This window comes from Danio rerio, chromosome 16, assembly GCF_052040795.2.
Source record: "Danio rerio strain M-AB ecotype USA chromosome 16, GRCz13ab, whole genome shotgun sequence".
NCBI lineage: Eukaryota > Metazoa > Chordata > Actinopteri > Cypriniformes > Danionidae > Danio > Danio rerio.
The window spans coordinates 50,416,671-50,437,732 of NC_141036.1; the positions used below are offsets into that span (position 1 = coordinate 50,416,671).

The window sequence follows — 21,062 nt, forward strand, 5'->3', positions numbered from 1 at the left end:
ACAGTGTACGCGACGCTCGACAACAATAACTTATGTGTCTAAGGAGGATTATTGTTTACCTGAGAGCTGTTCTCATCTGCAAACGCTGAGATCTGGATTTGTTTGTAGTCTTCTCTTCATAAAGACGCGGCTCTAGTTGCTTGTGATTGTTCTGTCTCTACAGATTTGGTAAGTGAGCGACCAGTGCTCTTTGTTTATTCAGTTTGTTCGTATCTAACAAACTATTGCACAGAGTGTAAACACGTTAGCACCACAACCAAACTTTAACCTCGTGTATGGTTTTTACCGCATTTTGTGACCGGAATAACACGCGCGGCTTTCTGACACTACCTGTCGGAAATGCGGAGGTTTTTTTTCTCTCATTCGCCGTGCGGTATAAAACATTGCATGAAAAATACACGCTTAGAGCAGCTCCTCGAATCAAATATCTCGTGTGTCGCGAGGGGCATGAATGAATTCCCTGAATGAAAGAGCCAAACTGCAGTTAAAGTCCACCATTTAATAATTTGGCAAATAATTCGACTACAGATGTCCATGTAGGTTAAACACCATCACTTTCTCCTGTATGTGTGTGTGTGTGTGTGTGTGTGTGTGTGTGTGTGTGTGTGTGTGTGTGTGTGTATTTTGACTCTGAAACTCGCGCGTGCCCAAATAGACACTCCCACACCATCCCACTTTTCTTCCTCCGACACTCCCCCCTAAACAGAGCTGGACACGCCCACTTTTCTGACTTTTTCCAAAGTAGAGGTGTGAAAACACCCTGCTGAAACGAGGGGCTTTCATGGACCTTTAAATCATTACCTTCAACACCGAGTTCAAAACTCTTTTCAAACGATTAGAACTAACTTTCAGTAAATTTTGAGTTAACTACACTGGTTTCATTTGATAAAGTTGACTGTTAGGTTTTACAGTGTAGATATGGACCAGTAGGGGCCTTCTGTGACTACTGGTAGGCTTAGAAGGCTGTTGTCATCCATTCACATGGGTAATCAGCTATATTTCAGCTAGAATTATATTATTAATTAAATTTCCCATTAATTGTATTTTATTAATGTCTACCCCTAGCCAAACCCAACTCCCAACCGTCACAGTAATGTAAAAACAAATCTTGATCTGGAATCTTTTCCATTAGTATAGCTGATTAACCATGTGCATGGATAACAGCCTTCTGAGCATACTGGTAACTGCAGAAGGCCCCTACTGGCCCATATCTATCAGCTGATAACCACTGATAATGTCCATTTAATTGAGTCATAACATTCACAGCAGGTGCATATGAATTCAAGTAATGGTACGGCAAATTGAAAACATGAATATTCAGAGTAAACTTTTTATTTTTATTGTTCATAGTCTAACAACAGCAACTCTAGTACGGTGTCCATGTAAAATTAATTAGAAATGGGTGTTTAACAGAAACCTGCAATATACCGAAAGTCTGTGTGTATATATGACAGTCATAATCTTAGTATAGAAGTAAAGAAGAGGCCAAAGGGTGGAATATTCTGGAGCATGTCCGAGTGTGGAGAACAAAAACCCATCCACCGAAAGCACCTCTTTAATTGGTCTCTTACTCCACAACCTTCACCACATGTTTCTCCTTTTCTGTCAGCAGGGGAACAGATCCTGGCTTGCTGTGTTTGCGGACGTTTTGTTCCCTGAAACACACGCGCACACACACACACACACAGAAGCACAGACAATCAGAATGCCAATCAAACTGAAACATGGATTCATTTCCTTTTCTTGCCAGCACAATGGAGACAAATGGCAGATTTAAAGACTGAGTGCGTCATTTTTCTTTTTCCTAATGCAAGATGAAGGTGTTAATGATGTTTTGGTATGCAATGCATAGGAGTTTATGCTAGAGGCAAATGAACATTTTCATTTTTTGGTGAATTAACACCAACATGAGCATGAATGAATGAACATGAGCACTTACATTTCACCCAAAAATGAGAATTTCCTTGCCTTTTCAGGTGATTCTAAATGTTTCTGAATTTCTTTTATTGACCACAAAACAAGGTATTGTAAAGAATGTTGGGGAAAAAGTAGTCATTGGCTAATGTTTTCTTCTAAAGGTGAGAATTAAACTTGTACAAAACTGGAATATTGGATGGGGGGGGGGGGGGGGGGTGGAGATACGTTCTTTGTTTTTGTTTACAAAAAGTTTACGTTCTAACATTACTTTAGTTCCAACCCCAATCAGATGCACCTGGGCTCTTATGCCGCGGTTTGAGCATCCAAAATTCTGTTGTACAGTGCTACTAAAAGGAGCGGGATTAAACAAGATAATTAGACATTTAAAATAAGCGAGCGATTTTTAAATTGCTGTACAGAGAGGTCATGTTTTGATTTTCGATTGGTTTCACGCAGTCACGTAATGCAATTTCGCAGGTCAGAGTTCACCAAGCTTGAACATTGCAACGCAGTGAACTGCGAAACTTGTTGCACGAGCTTGCATTTCTACTCTGTCGCATTTGCGTGCATATGAATGAAAGTGGGGAGAAAAGTGCAGTATGACTGCGGCTTTACTAGGCTTTCTAGAAACATCCATGCAGGTGTGTTGAGGCAGGTTGCAGGACACTGGCCCCACAAGACTGAATTTGGGCACCTATTACAAAACATTTGCTAATATCTAAAAGAAAAACGTAATTTGCTGTGGTGGGAGAAGCAAATGTGGGCCTTTTTTCTTATATAATAAGTGGCTTGACACACTTTTTGTGAGCTCAGATGCTCAAGACAGTTCTGGAGCTAATAAAACTGATCCACTCTGACAACAGACTTTAACAAAATTACAAACAATGCAATTTGGAAACATTGCAAAGGTTGAAAAATGAAAATTAGTTACAATGCACACCTATAAGTCTAATACTTGTTTATTAAAAACAAATAGGGTTATAAACTAATTCTTATAGCAATGAGTGTACTGCAGTTATATTATTAAATATTTATGTTAAAAAAGTTATCTAATAATTCCAGCCAGCTTTTAGTGAATTTGTAATATTTTCAAAATCACAGAACTTTCAGTTGTTATATGTAAAAAAAAAAAAAAAAAGCCTACATACATGCAGGACCATTCCAATATTTTGCTTGTCTCCAACTATTGACAGCAGATCTCTCAATGAGAGAGAGGAATTTGCACTCTTTACTGCTCCATTCATTTAATCTATCAAATGTAATGTAATTTAGACCATCACTGTGCCTCTTGAGATCTCTTCTCACTTGCTCATTCTCTCTCATCGCCATAATTTCCGGGTATTTTAACTCATTTTGGGGGATCACGGAACCGGCACGAATGAATATGCAGAAGACATCCAGAGTTGCTGGAAGACTTCATAATTAGACACTAGATAGAGGAGATAGTTCCGCTCACATCACAGCATTGGATGTGTGCAACGTATCTGAAGAGCGGGGAGGCATGCAGGACGTATTTAAGGACCGGACGGGAGACGCGTGATTTCCGGGAGATTATCATTTGTTTCGGGGCATCCGAGAGTCTCTATGCATTTGCGGGAGACTCTTGGAATTTTCGAGAGACTTGGGATGTCTGTATCTGTATATATTTTAGCTGCAGTGAAGCGAGTGCAGAACAGAAATGACATGCTGTTGTTTAAATAAGATATTACATACGGCTATTTAGCTTGTTTATAAAAAAAGTTGTGATCTGGCGCTATATAGATAATACAATTATTGTGACTTCAAGGGGGGCGGGTACAGCCGTTGTGTAATTGAGCTAATTGTGTAGACCTATTCAAAACACGAGTTTGTAACCACGATGACACAAACCGGATCAGGGGTAGTATCAACTTGTGCAAAGTGCAGTGCTAACCTTGCTTCTACCCTTCTTTTACCCAGGGTTAAAAGCTATACCCAGTACTGTGAAAACAATAAAAACATGTTAACATTTTCTGAAAGGAACTTACTTCCTGCGGCGTGCTTCCTTCATTTCCTTCAGCTCTCTCTTCTGCTTCAGGACGTCTCTGGGCAGGTGGCGATGGCGGGCAATGCGTCTCACCTGTGGATGGTGCTGGAATTTCTGTATCAGCTTTTTGTTGTAGTTTGCGGCAGTCTTTTCTCGGGTAGAAAGCTGTGAAGAATGAGACTTGTGTCAGTGGTTGAGTTCTTCATATGCAGGTAGGGAAATTCCAGAAATAACACTTCTAAAAGAGCTGCTGGGCTGGAATTGAACCAGATTTTGTCAAAAACCCAAATACAAAAATAAAAATTAATTTAAAAAAATAATCTAAAACACATAGTTATGTGTAATAACAAAGGAATGACAAAGAGAAAGCACTAAACTACTGAATCATTTAATACCTTATGAAAAGGGCTTTTTTGCTGATGGCAGCTTAAAGATGCCGCTCATTTGGAGAATGATGTCACATGTATTTCTCAGGTGTGTTTTTCCACACACTTTAACAGAGTGTCAAAATCTTGATGGTTCTGTGGGTCTCGTCTATTAAATCTGAGCTTTATTTTGTATTCTCTAATGGATTCAGTTCAGGTGATTGACTGGGCCATTCCACAGCTTGATTTTCTTTCTCTGAAAGCATTTGAGAGTTTCCTTGGCTGTGTTTTGAATCATTGTCCTGCTGAAATATCCACCCTGGTTTATTCTTCATCCTCCTGCTAATGTAGATGCTAGACTGAAGCAGCTAATATTTATTTACACCGATGAAGGGCAGAGGGTTGCTGAAGAACTACCGAGTGATTTTAGCTGGTGTCTGAGCTTTTACTGCCTTTCTACACTTTCCTTTCCTTCATGTGTTCAATACCTTTTCACTGTGTCGTTTCATTACACATAACTTATAAACTAATTATTTTGTTTTCTTTGCACATATGCATTTTTTGTTTGCTACCAACATCAGGGGAAAACGTCAAGCCAACAGCACCTTTAGAAATATGTTTTCTCAAAAAATAATGACGTGTTCAATACTTCTTTCCCCTGCTGTATATTTACCAAGTGCAACAATACATAAAACTTCACTTCACGTCAGTTCAACCTGCTTTCAAACTGTGTTATTGTAGTCATTCCTTAGCAGAACTTTGAGTAACACAATAGAAGAGGCACACACATGCAAGATCTTGATAAGAGGGTATTAATTTGGCAATGCACATAAAACAGCAGATTTGTCAGTAGGAGAAACGCAGCTACGTGTTTATCTATCTCTCGATCATAAAATTTCTATGGCTCCTAAGCTTCGGCACGTCTCACTCCGCACCCCTTCGAGAGCTTTTATTCTAATTAAAAGCAATGATTTTCTCAAATTCAATTTGTATAGGGCAATCTAATAGCTGCTGATGCCATCAGAGAGCTCCGGAGGAAAGTCGGAAAGGCCTGTTAACTCTTATTTACGAATTTCTTGATAGCGTCACATGAGGGGGAAAAATGAACATGACTCTGCGGTTTCTTTGGAGACATCTCATAACAGAGCTGTTGGCGTGTTTGTAGTCCTTAAAGCCAGAAGAGACTAAGCATTACAGACATTTTTAATTTATTAGCACATTACTTTGAGAAATATTCTAACTTTGTCCTACAAGATACAGATGTATAGTAAACAATCAAACTTTTTAACTTGAATTTTAAATTCGTTTTGCTTCTAAAATTGTCAAGTCACAACATCGAAACTACATTTCCCATAACGAAGAACAGATACTTTTCTTAAAGTTACTTTTATTTTAATAATAACCAGTTGTTAAGGTTACCAAAAATATCCAAAACATTGTTAATTGAAATAAAGCTGGATAAGAACAAAATCAATAGTAACACACTTTATTTTGATGGTCCCTATTGTACGTTTTGTTGACTAAAAATTGCATTGCAACTACATGCCAATTGACTTCTCATTTGAGTATCAGTAGACTGGCATACTCACACTATGCTATCCGAACCGTGCCCAGGCCCGTTTTTCGGATCGTTTGAGAAGTGTGAGTGCACTGAATCGGACTCAGGCATGGTTCACTTGGCCGGCCCTGACCCGGTTGGAAGAGGTGGGCCTGAGTGTGGTTCACTTGGGCTTGGCTTGGGCGAAACTGAAAGCGAGACGTGACTTTTAAAGGACTGTTTCATATGGATTTATTAATCAATCTTACTGTTTAAAGAACTCTCACTGCACAACAGCTGCGCACCTTCAGCAAACCGCCTTAATCCTGCAGCACAAGGGCTTTATGAGTGTTAATGAGCGCCAAAAGTGGCAGATCTGTTCAGCAAAATATCTGACTGCGTGTCACCGCATCCCTAAGGATTGTTTGGCGAAATATTTGACTGCATATCGAACGACTTAAATGATATAACTAGAGAAATATCCACTGTGCTGAGCGGGAGCACTTACTGAACAGCGCAGCATCGATGATGTAAGTGTGCCCAGGCCCGATTTTAATGTGAGTGTGGGCCGTCGGGGGAGACGGGAGGGGGGAAAAGCGTGCTTTGGCCTGGTTCGAAGCAACTGTACATAGTGTGAGTACGGCCTAATATCTGCTGACACTGCTCCTTCAACAGACATTTAACTGACTAAAAGCAACTCTGCAAGTACATGTCAACTTACACTATCCCCAACCTAACAGTCTACTTACAATCTAATAAATTCAATTCAATTCAGCTTTATTTGTATAGCGCTTTTACAATGTAGATTGTGTCAAAGCAGCTTCACATAAATGGTCATAGTAACTGGAACAGTGTGGTTCAGGTTTTAGTGTTTAAGTTCAGTTCAGTTCAGTTTAGCTCAGTTCAGTGTGATTTAATCATTACTGAGAGTTCAAACACTGAAGAGCCAATTCATCGATGCGTAGCTCTACCAATCCTGAACCATGCGAGGCAGCGGCGACAGCGGAGAGGGAAAAAAAACTTCACCTGATGGGAGTGAAGAAAAAAAACCTTGAGGGAACCAGACTTGGCATGAAGATGCAATGCAACTTAAATTCAACAAAATGCCATAAAGTGATACCAAATATTTTATGAAAAACTTTAAATGACTTTGATATGCTGCATGAAATATAAATAAGTAAAACCATAAAAAAGTAAACTTCAGAAATATGCAAAAATTAGCAAATTACATAAATTAAAATAAGTATATTATTAGTCATCAAAATGAAAGCAAACAGCAAACATAAAAGATAACTCAAAATATTAATAAAAACTTTATTAAAATAAAAACATTTCTAAAATAACATTAAGAATTTAGGGGGTGAAATTCATTTCATTTTCATCATATAACAACCAATTTTGGCAAGATTTTACAATAACTTTCATTAAATTGAGTTAAGTACATTAGTTAAAATAACGAAAACTACCTAGTATTTAAATCTTAGTTAACTTTTACGTAATAATTAATTAGCTAATTACTGTAAAAATATATTGATAGTTGGTTGGCAGACATTTTAATCTGAAGTATATTAAAGTTAATGATTTTACATGGATAAAACAATGCCTGAAATGAAAATCTTTAAGTTTAATTCATTCATTCGGCTTAGTCCCTTTACTCATCAGGGGTTGCCACAGTGGAATGAACCACCAACTATTCTAGGATATGTTTTACAAAGCGGAAGCCCTTTCAGCTGCAACGCAGAAATGGGAAAAATTCATACACACACTCATACACTACTGCCAATTTAGTTTAGTCAATTCACCTACAGCGCATGTCTTTGGACTGTGAGGGAAACCCACACAAACACAGGGAGAACATGCAAACTCCACACAAAAATGCAAACTGACCCAGCAGGGACTTGAACCAGCAACCAGCTAACCACTGAGCCACAGTGTTGTTGACCAAGTTTAATTATTGAGAAAAATAATTATGGAAAACAGTCTATGAAAAATAGATGTTATAAGCGAGGGAGAAATGAAAAGCTAGATTTAAACAACAGACGTAAATGTGTTTATGCACAATTATCTGATACTGTAACTGTAAAACATTCAATTAAAAAAAATCCCAGAAATACGGAATTTTCATATTAATATAGTTGCTTTTTTAAGGGACTTAATTATATGGCAACGAAAAACAAAAAGAGCCTCCGGCCTGGTCTGAAGAGCTTCTGAAGACAGCAGAAGACTCTTGATTCAGCATCTGCTCCTTTAATTAAATACTCTCATGTGCCTGATAGTTTAATGACTTCATTATTTTTCCCCATTTTAAGTGATTGGCTGATTCAAACTGCTGATAACTGCATTGAGTGTCTGATCTATTTAAGTGAAAAGCATCTGAATAAATCTCTCCCTTAAGTCCAGCGGAAGCCAAAAACTTGCCAAGACTGGACCGCGAGAGGGTTTCAGATGGACCTGAGCCGGGAGATGAAACTACCATTGACCTGGAACGCAACCAACCTCCGCCTCAGCAGAACAAAAGCTGTGCTTCCACCTGTATTCATGAGGGGAGTTTACTTGAAGTGACCAATTTTGACAGTTTTACAACAATGAGTTCATTTAAACACTTCAATTAATTTCATTTATTCACTGCCAAAATGCTTTTCTTACTTAAGTGAAGAGCTCTTGTCTTGTTTTTAGTTTAAGCAATTCTGAGTGTTCCTCTCACAGGTGAGTGGGCTTGACAAACCAGCTGAACAAATCACTCTTTCATCTCTGACACTTCAACCAGCACTTTTAGACTAGTTTTGCACAAGACACGTTCTTACAATCACTCCATGTGAAGAGTTTTGATGCAAAAACCTCTAAATGCTAATATTTTCTTCATTTTTCTCTGAAACCTGTGTAGGCTCAGTAATTTTACTTCTTTAATGATGAAGTTTTTTTCCTTGCCTTTAAAGGAAAATAGCTGAACATAAACAGGAGGCTGAGATAAATGCAAATTTTAGGAGAACATTTTAGACCGTCTTTAGAGGTTATCAACTGAACTCTTTTTATGAAGAGACACAGAAAGCGGCCACATAGAGAGACACTTCCGCGCTGGTGAAGATTGTGGGTGTTTACAGCGGTTTGACAGATAAATATTAAATTTGTAGCTAAATTGTTAGCGGTGCCAAACAGCATTTCCCGTTGTTCACATCCTTGTTTAAGTTCCTTCTACAACATACCGTTAACGCTAGAAACTGTGAGTGTAGTTGATTAATTTTAACAAATTAAAACACTGACAGGTTGCGGCTCATAACCCATAAATTCATCGGTTTGTAGGAGTTTTTAGCCGAATCCAGCATTGAACTGAGAGAGATTCTGGAAGTTCTCATTGGTCAAAAAAATCTTTTTTTCTTAATTCTCTGGAACACAATTAAAACTAAACTGTAAGCACTTCTCTCTGTGTCGTGTCTTTTGGAAGCCCAAATACAGAAACAGCACAAAATGTGGAAATAGCAGTATTTGGACGCCATATTCGCTTTCTCTGCTGTAACATTACAGCGCCTCTGGCCACGCCCTGTTGCTGTGCGGAGTGTGTGCGAGGTGAATGTGTGTAACCTGAAGCGTTTATGATCTCATTACCTCTGGTGTATTTTTTGTAGTCCCCAAATTCGTTTGCTGTAGACTTTGCTAAGCTAACTGTGTAAAAGCCAATGTCTCCCTTTGCATTGAACTTTGAGCATATGACATTCAGAGATGTTGCTTATGTTCAAACAGCTACATTATACATCAACTAAAGTTTAAAATATGATATCATAGTGGACCACCCCTTTAAAAAAACAAAATAAAAAATAAAAAAAACATTTACGAGCTTTCCACAGGTGAGTGGGCTTAAGCTCTTTCTTCTCTCTCTTAATTCTCTAGCTCTTAATTCTATGAGCATTAACAGTTTGTTTGTATAAGCCCTTCAACACAACAAACAATGTGAATGTAGTTCAAACATCTAAACATTCTTAAAATCAAGAATAATTTTCTAGAAAAGTAAAATTATATTGCTTTGTTTTCAGAAATGAGTCAAAGCCAAGTGAGCTTTTCTTTAAAACAAGAAAAACTATTGGCCAATAGGGAAAGCAAAGCAAAAACAGGAACTTTTTGCACACCCCATTGGCAGGTTATATTTCTAACTATTTTTCTTCCCCTTCCAATAAATTTTTTGAGTGGCCAGTTCCACATTTAGTATGCACAACTTGTTCAATATTCAAAACGGTTATTACTTCTTTCATTTACAAATGGGTTCATTTATTAATTCATTAATTTTCCTTCAGCTTAGCCTCTTATCCATCAGGGGTCACCACAATGGACTTCTATTAAGCATGTGTTTAACTCAGCGGATGCCCTTTCAGTTGCAACCCAGTACTGGGAAACACCCATATACTCTCACATTCACACACACTCGTACACTACAGCCAATTTAGTTTAAGCAATTCACTTACAGCACAGTCATGTGCCTAGCCGAGACTCGAATCAGCAACCTTCTTGCTGTGAGGTCAGTGCTAATGACTGAGCCACCGTGCCACCCCAAACGGATTCACTTTGTACAATTTGTTGTTGAAGGCAAACTTAATCTGTACTAGCAAGGTGTATGTAATGAAGTAGGCAGTGTATACAGTTGCAAGGAACATTCAATATCAAATATTATTAAAAATAAAATTAAAAATAATCAGCACTATATTTTTTGACAGAGCCTTTCTCATCCTTATGTGAACTATAAAAGTTTCTCAATCTTTAAATGAACATCAATGGACATGTTCAGATTTCCTTGTAAGCAAACTTCACTTTATGAAATAGGTGTAGGCACTTTAGGGCACTCCATTACAAGAGTTGCTTTGACAAGAGACATAAAACTCCAGAGCCCTCTCTCTCTCTCTCTCTCTCTCTCTCCTGGCTTGTTTTCAGACCATAGCAACACTGCCATAGAAATGCTTAATGAAAGTGATTTGTGAGTGTAATTCATTTTAAGTGCTTGGTGGGGTAACCACTGGGCCAAATGCAACCCATATTAACCACCCGAGTGCATTAGCAACAAGTTAACACCCTTAAAAAGCTGTACAATTAGGTATGAAAGTTGGAGTTTAAAATCCGTCAGTAAAATGTGATCTTGTGCTCACCACTCCGAGCTTCTCCGAGGCGTTGGCCTTCCACAGGCGAATGTTCATCTCGTCTGAGCCGCTCATGATGAATTTGCTGTCAGCCGACCATTTCACACAGATGACGTGCTGCATACGTTTGGTGTGGTACACCTCCCTGATGATTGTGCAAAATGACATTTAAAGCAAAAACTTTTTTCAATATAAACTTTTTACTTATGCATATTTTTATAATACACTTGTTTTCAGAAACGTAAAATGTAACACCCCGAAACACCAATTAATTTACCTAAAATATAATGCATATTTAATACAATCGCCTTATCTATTAGATTTTAGGAACGGGTCAAAATAAATAAATAAATTTGTTACAGTGAATGACAAGACATCATTTACCATTATTTATTGTTTATTATTTATTAAAGTATTTTGAAAATTTATTTAAAAAAGCTGACACTTGCCTTTGATATAATTTATTTATACTGGAATACACTACACTAAAGTCTTGTCACCCATCCAGGTTTTATAAAAAAAAATAATAACTTGACTTCTAGTTGATCATTTTGTATCAGTGGCTTATATGAAAAGCAAAGGCCTCTATATTACATTTATTTTACCAAAATAAAATATTCTCATGCCTTAATTTTTAATTATTTAATTAGGACAGTAAGGTCTGACTTTGCTTGGACAAAACTCTTGTCACTTAACAGAAATAATGTCCAGTATAGAACATAAACATGCTGCAGAGGAAAAAGAATGAATATCGTGTCTGACTCCCATGAGCTTGAAGGACTGCATCCATACATCTCTGACTCAATGACTCAAATAACTTATTAATAAATTCATCTGGAATGGCAAAGAAAGTGATCTTGCAGGGCTCCCAGAGTTCATCAAGATTCTTTGGATTCTCCTCCTCCATCCTACCGCATACATGCTCTGGTGGCCGTGCTGGCCAATCCTGCAGCACCTTTCATCTTTGCTTTCAGGAACTTTGATGTGGAGGCTTAAGTATGAGAAGGGGCGCAATCCTGCTAAAAAAATTACCTTCTCCTGTGGTTTGTAATGTAATGGGCAGCAAAAATGTCTTGATACCTCAGGCTGCTGATGCTGCCATCCACTCTGCAGATCTCTCGCACGTCCCCATACTGAATGTAACCTTAAACCATGATTTTTTCCTTCACCAAACTTGACTGATTTCCTTCAGAATTTTGGGTCCATGCAGGTTCCAATAGGTCTTCTGCAGTATTTGTGATGATTGGGATGCAGTTCAACAGATGATTCATGAGAAAATCTACTTTCTACCACTTTTCCAACAAATCAACTAGAAGTCAAGTTATTATTTGTTGCTTTTACAACTGGGATCGACGACAAGACTTTTGTCTCATCTCAAAATCAAAACCACCCCTAAATCTTAACAACAGTAGTTGCTATGATTTTTTTTACACTTATTTATTAAAATATACATCATAAATAAACTTCAGGCTATAAAAGTGTAAAATGTGGCCTCTGTAATAAAATTCAAATCTGCAAAAATCTAATGCTCTTATTGTAAAAAGTGATTCAAACAGTATGAACCTCATAAACAGTAGATTCCATAAGAAGTTAAAGACAAATAATAACACACTAATCCAGACTTCTAGGAGCAAAAATGGACCAGGATTGAGAAACAGTGGATCAGGGTGCTTTCACACCTAGACTTTTGATTCGGAACCAGTCTCGTTTGCCCAGTTACCGCGGTTCGTTTGAAATGTGAAACCGCCAATTGTTCTGGGATCTGTGCCAAAACAATTGCTCTGAGATCGCTTGAATGAGGTGGTCTTGGCTCGATTGAAACGAACTCTGGAGCGGATCGATTGTAGTGAGAAAGCGATACCATCCGAGCCCGGTTTTATCACAGTGTATTATGCATATGTAATAGGCATACGGCTAATGAAGAGAGAATTATGAGCATGAAGTCTCCCGGAAGTTTTGTTAGTCTCCCGCAAATGCACGGAGACTCCCGGCCGGATGCCCGCAAACAAGTGATAATCTCCCGGAAATCGTGCGTCAAACAAAGAGCAATAATGTAACAATTTTAATCCCTGTTTCGGAACAAATGAATCAATTCACAGGTGTGAAAGCACCCTTTGACATCCATTAGACTTCATTTAAACACAAAAATGTTTGCTGATGCTTTTTAGCAGCACACTCACCTGCTGTGGCCTTTGTCTTTAGGAAAGATGCGGACGGTTTTGTCAAAGCTGGCGGATACAAACTCTCTCCCTGTAGGTGAATAATCCACATCCAGCACAGCGGATACATGATCCATGTGGACAGTCACAGGAACATCCAGATTCCTTATGTCATATGTATAAAGGCTGTGCAAGAAACACAAAAAGGAAACATGATTTATTTACAGTCATTTTTCATGTAAAACTTTAGACTAAAATGAACTCACTTGTAGTCTTCGTTTGCGCAGGTAAAATAATATGCTTCCATTGGGTTCCAGCAAAGCGTATTGCTTCTCAGCTGCATGATAACCTGAAACACAATTCAATTTATTTATAGTGTCCACTGGTGCTTGTCCCCCTTTTTCAACAGTGCTGGTTCTTAAAAATTTTCCTTATTTGTTTTTCCCATGAGGATATTTAAAAAAACTGATTTGAAGCAAACAGGGATTCTGCATGTTTTACCAAGTCAAATTTAAGACCTTTTTAAGACCATTATAAATTAAATACCAAGATAAGGACTTTTTTCTAATAGCCTGGTTGGGACAGTGGTAAAGATTATTTACTTGCCTCATCAAAAAAGTTCATATTAGTTATTTGTTAGTCAAATATTTTAAATCATGTGTCTAAATCAAAACAAGCAGACCATAGTTGTATACATACATTTTCAACATAACTTTATAAAAAAATTATACGCTTTAAAATGTATAATAAACTAAATGTATTAACAAATCTTCTCAGGTCAGTGTCCTGGATGTGTGTTGGCCTGATTGGATAGCTTTACACGGACATCTGATAATTAAGACATTGTTTAAAATGATTTTAGACCTACAAGACAATAAGTCATCCTGTAATATTTCATTTTTGATATTTAAAATATTTTAAGACTTTAAGACCTGGCGGACACCCTAAGTAAAGTTGTACATAAAAACAAACAAAATGAAAATGGTACAAGACTATGTATGCCACAACATTTATCAGGTAAATCAATCCCATGAGCGTTGTGAATGTCACAATCAAACTACAAATAAACTATTCGTTTAAATTGCTTATTATACCTACAAAAACAATGTAGTTCAAGCTCGCTCAAAAAAGGGGTATATAGATCTATCTATCTATATATAAATGTATTATGAGATCACTGGAAGACTGACTTGAAAAGAGCTCAAGATCTCTTCTGAAGCAATTTGCTTCAAAATCAGTTTTTGTTTTTCAAAAATAAAGTGTAAACAGCATTGTGGGTAAGCTTTTTACTGCAAGTTTTACTGCACTAATGTGACTATTAAACAGCTGTTTACAGTTTAATTATATTTATCAAAGCATTTTGTATTAACAATGTTAGACCTTACTGACTGGCTTATTTCCCTTTGGAAAAAAATAATAATTTTTTTACTTCCAGAACCTTTATTGTCATAGAGGTTACCATTCAGCCATGATGTAGGTGAAAGATAGAAATATGGGTGTAAACAAAAAAATTCCTGACCTTTCTGAGTGGTGCAGATTCTCTGGTGTCATACAACACAATACTTCTGTCTGATGCACAGCTGGCGAGAAGGTCAGTCTGCAAAAGACAACAGGACATTTTGCATGTGAAATCTAAAGAAAGTAATTGAAAATCTATTATTCACATAAACCACTAAAAAAAAAAAAAACTCTTTCACTTGAAATAAAGCAATGCTTAAAAGGGTAGTTCACCCAAAAATAAATTGTCATCATACTTGTTACTCATTCTTATTCCAATCTTGAGTTTCATTCTTCTAAAGTAGAGAAAGAAAGGTACATTGAAGAATCATGGAAAGCGCTAGCCATTGATTTAGTAGTTTTATTTAATGCCATGTAAATTAGATGAGATTTTATGAAGAATGTTCCTAATATGGATGCTAATGGCTACTTGTTTTCAACATTCTTTAAAACAGTGGTCTCAAACTGCCGAACCGTGGGCCATTTGCGCCCCACCTTCTCCTCCATCCGGCCTGCAACTGATGTCAAAAATATAAGGAGATTCGGCCAACAAAACATATATTTTTGAGCCACTACTATTGCTGTATAGTCGCATATAGCCCTTGTGGTTTTTGAACCCCCAACAACTGGAGATTAAAAGTACTGTACTATATATCCGGGTTAATTTCAGTTTCCCTCAGTGTGCAGTCAAAATAACGCACATGCAGATATTTCTGTGGCTGATTTAAACATTTAAATATATGTCCGTAAGTGCTCTATTTTTTACAAAAGCTCTATTTTTGTAAATATTTAAGGGTCATTTGATTATAATCAGTTTTATACCAGCTGTATTTTGTTGTACAAATACCTCTTCATGGCTTACACATTATGATGGTTGTGTAAATATGATCATTTTGCTAATATTTAATTCAAATAGTCTCATTTAATAGATTTGCATGTGCATATTAAGATTTGTATAAAAATGTGCATTAGTAAAGTTTTACTGCTGGCTGCATTAAACATGTTAAAGTAACAGTGAATGTATATACACACAAAGTATATATATACTTTGATACTCTGGGGAAAAATGTCTGAGTGCATCAATTACATCAGTTTTCCACTTTTTCTTGTGCTTGAATGTTAAAATGGCCCTCCTATGAATTGTCAGTCACTGATATTGCCCCCCGCCAATTTGAGTTTGAGACCACTGCTTTGAAATAAAAAAACTTTAAACAGAACCCCAAAGTTTTGAAAAACAATTGTGGGTGGGTAAATGGTTAGTATATAGTCATTTTTTGGAATGAACTACCCTTTTAAATAACTGAATTATTTGGTGACCTCCACAGGGTTGTAGCGGACGCTGCTGAAACTGTCCACACCCCAGCTGAAGGACAAGACGGGGCTGCTTCTCTGTTCATCCCAGATATCCACCGTCTGCCCGCAGGTAACGAACGTGCCCTCCCTTTGGTGGTGGTCAATGCCAGTGAACACCGCCTGCAAGATACATCAGTCCTGTTAGATGCTCAAAACATGAGCTAAGATTCTTTAACATTAGTGCATTTCAATAAATACGACCAAGCACAATTTATTTTGATTCATTCATTCAAATCCAATCTATTCCAATCCATCCATTCATCCTAATCCCATTCATTCATCCATCCCAATCAGTCCATCCCAATTTCATCCATCCCAATCCCATTCATCCATCAATTCACCCCAATCCAATCTATTAATCCCAATCCAATCAATCCATGAATCCCAATCCATCCTTCATACTCCAAATAATCCATTCATCCATCAAAATCCATCCATCCATCCCCATTCCATTTTTTGTTAATATTTATTAATATTTGATGTAAAATGTATCCTATTTAATTTTACATATAAGCCTTATATTTTAATTTAACTCATGTAGACAATCAACTAAAATATCAGTTTTGTATTAGGTTAGTATAATATAAAACTAATATAATAAACTAAGCTAATACTTATATAATTTAAATATCAGTAACGTTTGTCATTTATATTTTATTCCGCAATATTAAAAACATTGTATATAAATGTATAAATATTTAAATAAAATATTAGAATTTATGCAGCTTAACATTTAACAGTCATTTTTAAAAACAATACTTATATTGAGCAAAGACATTAATTTGAACAAATTGCTATGAAAAGTATTTATAAAATGTTAATAATGCTTTTAATTTCAAACTAATTCAAACCTGAAAAAAATGTATAACACTTTTTACACACACACACAAAATAGAAACTTGTATGTAGTATAAATTATTTTGAGCCACAAATCAGCACAAAAGAAGGATTTCAGAAGCATCATGTGACTCTGAACACCCACAAAGCTTCCATTTTCTAAATACACCAACATATACAAATAAGATTTACCTTCCCCAGAATGGTGTTAATTGGTTCCTCCCGAACTCCATATCCTGGAGCCTCCATGTTCCACTGTTTGATAGTTTTATCATCTCCTACCTGTTGAATGACATCAAGATTCACAGAATCATATAAACCGCACGATCACTTATAAACGGATTGACCTTCTTCTATATAGTAAGTAGGGCTGGGCGATTTGGCCGAAAATCAACATCTTGATTAAATGACCATTTTAACTCAATTACGATTATTTAATTTTTCTGCCTTCAGAGTTCCCTGACAAGTTTTGTACAGTAAATATGGGCACATATTACAAGTGAGAGATTTCTGAGTGAATAGTGCATTACTTGATTTTAAAATAATTGAAGGAATTGGGAAGAAGCCTGCACTAAAGCTCACACTATGTCTATAAATTCACGTCCTAAACTTACACAACATAAATGGATCATGCGGACATATGTAACACCAGTACAATTAAATAAATATAATAAAAACATACCAGATATTTCTACAAAATGTTTGGAAGCTAAAGGAACCTTGTTTCACTGTATTTGGCAGTGCACAGAAATTAAATTATTTTGGGAAGATGTGAGAGTCATAAGTGAAAAAAAATTATTTCAAAACAAATTCCCCTCGACCCAAAGCTTTTTTTTGCTAGGTTTATACCCAGAGGACTCAAACTATAATAGAAGTGAACAAATATTTATAGACCTCAGCTTGCTTTATGCCAAAAGATGTGTAGCTTTGCTATAGACAAAGACGCAAAGACCAAACGCTACTCAATGGATAAGACAAATGTTGTCAAGTCTGCTATTGGAAAAAAAATAACATATATACTAAAAGCTAAACAATGTGTATTTAAAAACATATGGAGTCCTTTCATTAGTTATATCAAAGAAGTGGAATTAACAGAGGAAGAAGTTGATGGATAATTTTTGATGGATAATGCAGCTTCAGGTTTATAGTTTTGTATTGATACATTGTTTAATATACATATTTGCTGTATCTAGTACTCAGTATAATTATAATTGTCATGTTTGAATAGATTACCATTAATGACTAAAAGAGGAGCGGTCTTATTTATATTTTTTTTAATTGTTTTTGTTGTTTGTTTGTTCGTTTGTTTGTTGTTTGCTTTTAGTTTCTATTATAAATATATATATTCTCATATTTTGTATAATTTTTTTAATGCAACAAGGTTATTATTGTTGTAAAATGTTTGTAAAATGTTGTGTTTCAATGTGTACAATCTGAAACCGAAAAATAAAAATATTATGGAAAAAAATAATAATTATTGAAGGAAACAAACACTATCTATGATTATTTATGGAACATCAGCCTTGAACAACTGAAATTAAGACACACATTGCTTAAAACGGAGTAATTTTTTTTTCTTATAAAAAAGTGAAAATAAATAACTTGCACTTTTTAGAGCAAAATAAATTATTTTCAATGTTTTTTCTTATTAAAAGTAGAAAATAAGCAGTATCGCTTTTAAATCAAATAGCTGTATATCCTGTAAATAACATTTTAAACGGTGCATTTGTTGCATCTTCTGTAAACAAATATTTTAATGGAAATAATAATTTTAATGTAATGAAAAATATGCCGTCTCAATGCATCTCTGGCGCAGCTTCCAATCATTGTCAATGAAGTGCAAATTAAGGCTCAAGAATAGGCCCATTGTCCAACCTGACCAGAGATCAGATGTGGCTGCAGAAGTATAAAGCGGGGTCACATGACTCCTCACGCGGTAGAGAATGTAATTGGGGAAAAAAGCGACCTGGAAAAATTCTAATTCGAAATTTGGTTCCGAATGTCGTTTTCGATTACTTTTTGATTGAATCGCCCAGCCCTAATAGTAAGACCCCTGGAATACGCCATAATAAAATACCGTGAAAAACGAGGTGCCACAGAAGCGGGAGCAGATTCCTCGCACAAATCCTTCGTGAGCCTGAACCGTCCTCGTACACTCTCGCTTGGGAAGATTCCACACTTTCACCTATGACAACAAAAACAAACTCACGTTACCACGTTAATCATGTATGATTAAATAAATGTACACCTAATATCCATGATCAGATTTAAATGCAATAGTCATATTTAAGTCAATTTGTATAACTCTCTTCACAATAATTGTTTCAAAGCATCTTTACAAACGGTGCACATTATTGCATTACTATTAATATCAGAAAAAGTTAAGGTCATTAGATACCATAACTTTATTAGTTATTAATAACTAGTAACTAATAGCTTTTAACAGTTAAAGTTATCATATACAGATAAACAGTTCACCTGCAGTTATATACACATAGGTGATGTCCATGTGTACATGTTTAATGAGGTGTATTTGTGTATATCTCATTTATTTATATTTAATGCTAAAACAGCGACAGCTTCTATTGTCATGGCAAAAAAACTACATTTAATTTAAATAAAAATAATAATAAATAATAAATTATATTGCTTTAAATTGTGTATCCATCAAAAAAACTGAGAAATGCATAAAATTGTATACACATATTTAAAAGAGAAAAGTATTTGAACTATTTAAAAATGATTAACATCATTAATAATTGATCAACAACTGATAAACAAATTGATTAAACCACATAATACAGCTCCTAAAAATTGAGGTAAAGTTGGTTTTATATTCACACACTCACTTAATAATGCAATTTCAGAAAAGTATTCTTTGCAAATTCTACATAGTGAAATCATATCAGCAGCCAGTGCCTATCAAACCACAACATAGTTTACAGTCAAATAAATAGTGGCACTGTTGTTTTCAAGTCATACTTGTATGTGGTTTCAGACCAAATATTTAAAGTACCATGGTAAACATTATAGGGAACATTTCACAAGTTGTTACTAAATAAATGTACAAAAAAACTACTTTATCTTAATCTAATATACATTAAAATGGTAACAGCTTTAAGGTAACGTTATTAAGTTACCTCGCCATCGCAGGCGCCAGATATGACTGTGGACAGGCTTTTGGCGTGTTTGGTAATGCAGCTGATGCCATCTCTGTGCCCGTCGAGCGAGGCCACAAACGGTTTGGCAAACACCCTCTCCAGTTTGGTGGCATTCAGGGCTCTGGTATATTCTCTGGGCACCTCAAAAGGGTGCAGGGTCGGGTCATAGTTCCTGGGTACTACATAGGGAACATACTGCAGTTAATGTACATCTTACCTGTAGACCACCTTCATACGGTCGATGCTTGTTTACATACCTCGCTGTATATCTCTGGTTGTCTCTCGAACATAATCGTCCGGGTTTCTGCAAAGCACTTTAACTTTCATTCCAGCGGGTTATAAACAGCAAAATCATACATAAAAATATTGTTTAGATATACGTTGCCTTTGAGAAAACGCAGGACCATGTGTTTGTATGACGGACCGCGCACTAATTTGACGTCACTTTAGCAGTGGCACATCCGGGTTCTGTCATCGCAGAATTAGAATTGGGAAGAATGGCAAGCAGCTTTTGTTAACATTTCCCCTACTATACATATGTATAAAAAAACAATAGGTTTATGCTAAATTTCGTTACATTTTCTGCCAATTGTAAAAAAAATAAATAAAAATAAAACATAAAAATAAGGAGAAGAAACAAAAAAAAAGAAATGTTGTATCTAATACTTTTCACTCAAAAATTAAAAAAAAAAAAAATTTATACATTAAAGGGCACCTATGATGAAAATGATCTGAACTGTGTATGTATAGTGTTTCCACAGTCATATTGGAGTGATATAAAGACAATACATCTCTTTTTTAGAATTTCCTTACATTAAAATAGGACCCAAACCCCTCCCATTTTGAGGCCCACCGCAACGTGATGTAGGAGTGCGGTTTCCCCGCCCACAAATTGATTGACAGCTGTGTGTTGACATGTATCCGTACGCAAAGCATCTGGGATTAAAAGATCTGTTTCATCAATCGTCCCCAAATGTGATCAAGACTGAGTTTCACAAGTTTAAAATGTTTTTAATGAATTACAGCGATTTTACCGTCTTCATCACCACAGCCACATGTCAGTACAATTATAAAAGAAGACGCTTCAATCCCGGTTTGTGGACGTTAAATC

The 21,062-nt window shown here is 36.2% G+C and overlaps 1 protein-coding gene across 4 annotated transcripts; it reads right to left on the reverse strand.

Annotated features, from left to right (window-relative positions):
* Nucleotides 1–1,316: 1,316 nt before the first annotated feature.
* On the reverse strand, nt 1,317–20,391 carry dcaf13 (ddb1 and cul4 associated factor 13). 4 transcript variants are annotated; one of them, XM_087285341.1, is made up of 11 exons: nt 20,209–20,391; nt 19,931–20,130; nt 18,868–18,975; nt 16,983–17,072; nt 15,249–16,073; nt 14,623–15,065; nt 13,370–13,452; nt 13,125–13,289; nt 10,954–11,089; nt 3,924–4,087; nt 1,317–1,655 (listed from the first exon to the last, which is right to left on the reverse strand). In XM_087285341.1, the coding sequence occupies exons 6-11, from the start codon at nt 14,719–14,721 to the stop codon at nt 1,568–1,570; spliced, it is 735 nt and encodes a 244-aa protein (XP_087141467.1). In that variant the 5' UTR covers nt 14,722–15,065; nt 15,249–16,073; nt 16,983–17,072; nt 18,868–18,975; nt 19,931–20,130; nt 20,209–20,391; the 3' UTR covers nt 1,317–1,567.
* Between the last annotated feature and the right edge of the window lie 671 nt (nt 20,392–21,062).

What these genes read in the sequence shown, in the direction of transcription:
- dcaf13 (XM_087285341.1), bottom strand. Translation starts at nt 14,721, where the DNA reads ATGTCCTGTTGTCTTTTGCAGACTGACCTTCTCGCCAGCTGTGCATCA. An exon ending in AATCTGCACCACTCAGAAAG is followed by an intron (nt 13,453 to 14,622) that starts GTCAGGAATTTT and finishes ATTGTGTTTCAG; the next exon opens with GTTATCATGCAGCTGAGAAG. An exon ending in AAAGACAAAGGCCACAGCAG is followed by an intron (nt 11,090 to 13,124) that starts GTGAGTGTGCTG and finishes CACAATCATCAG; the next exon opens with GGAGGTGTACCACACCAAAC.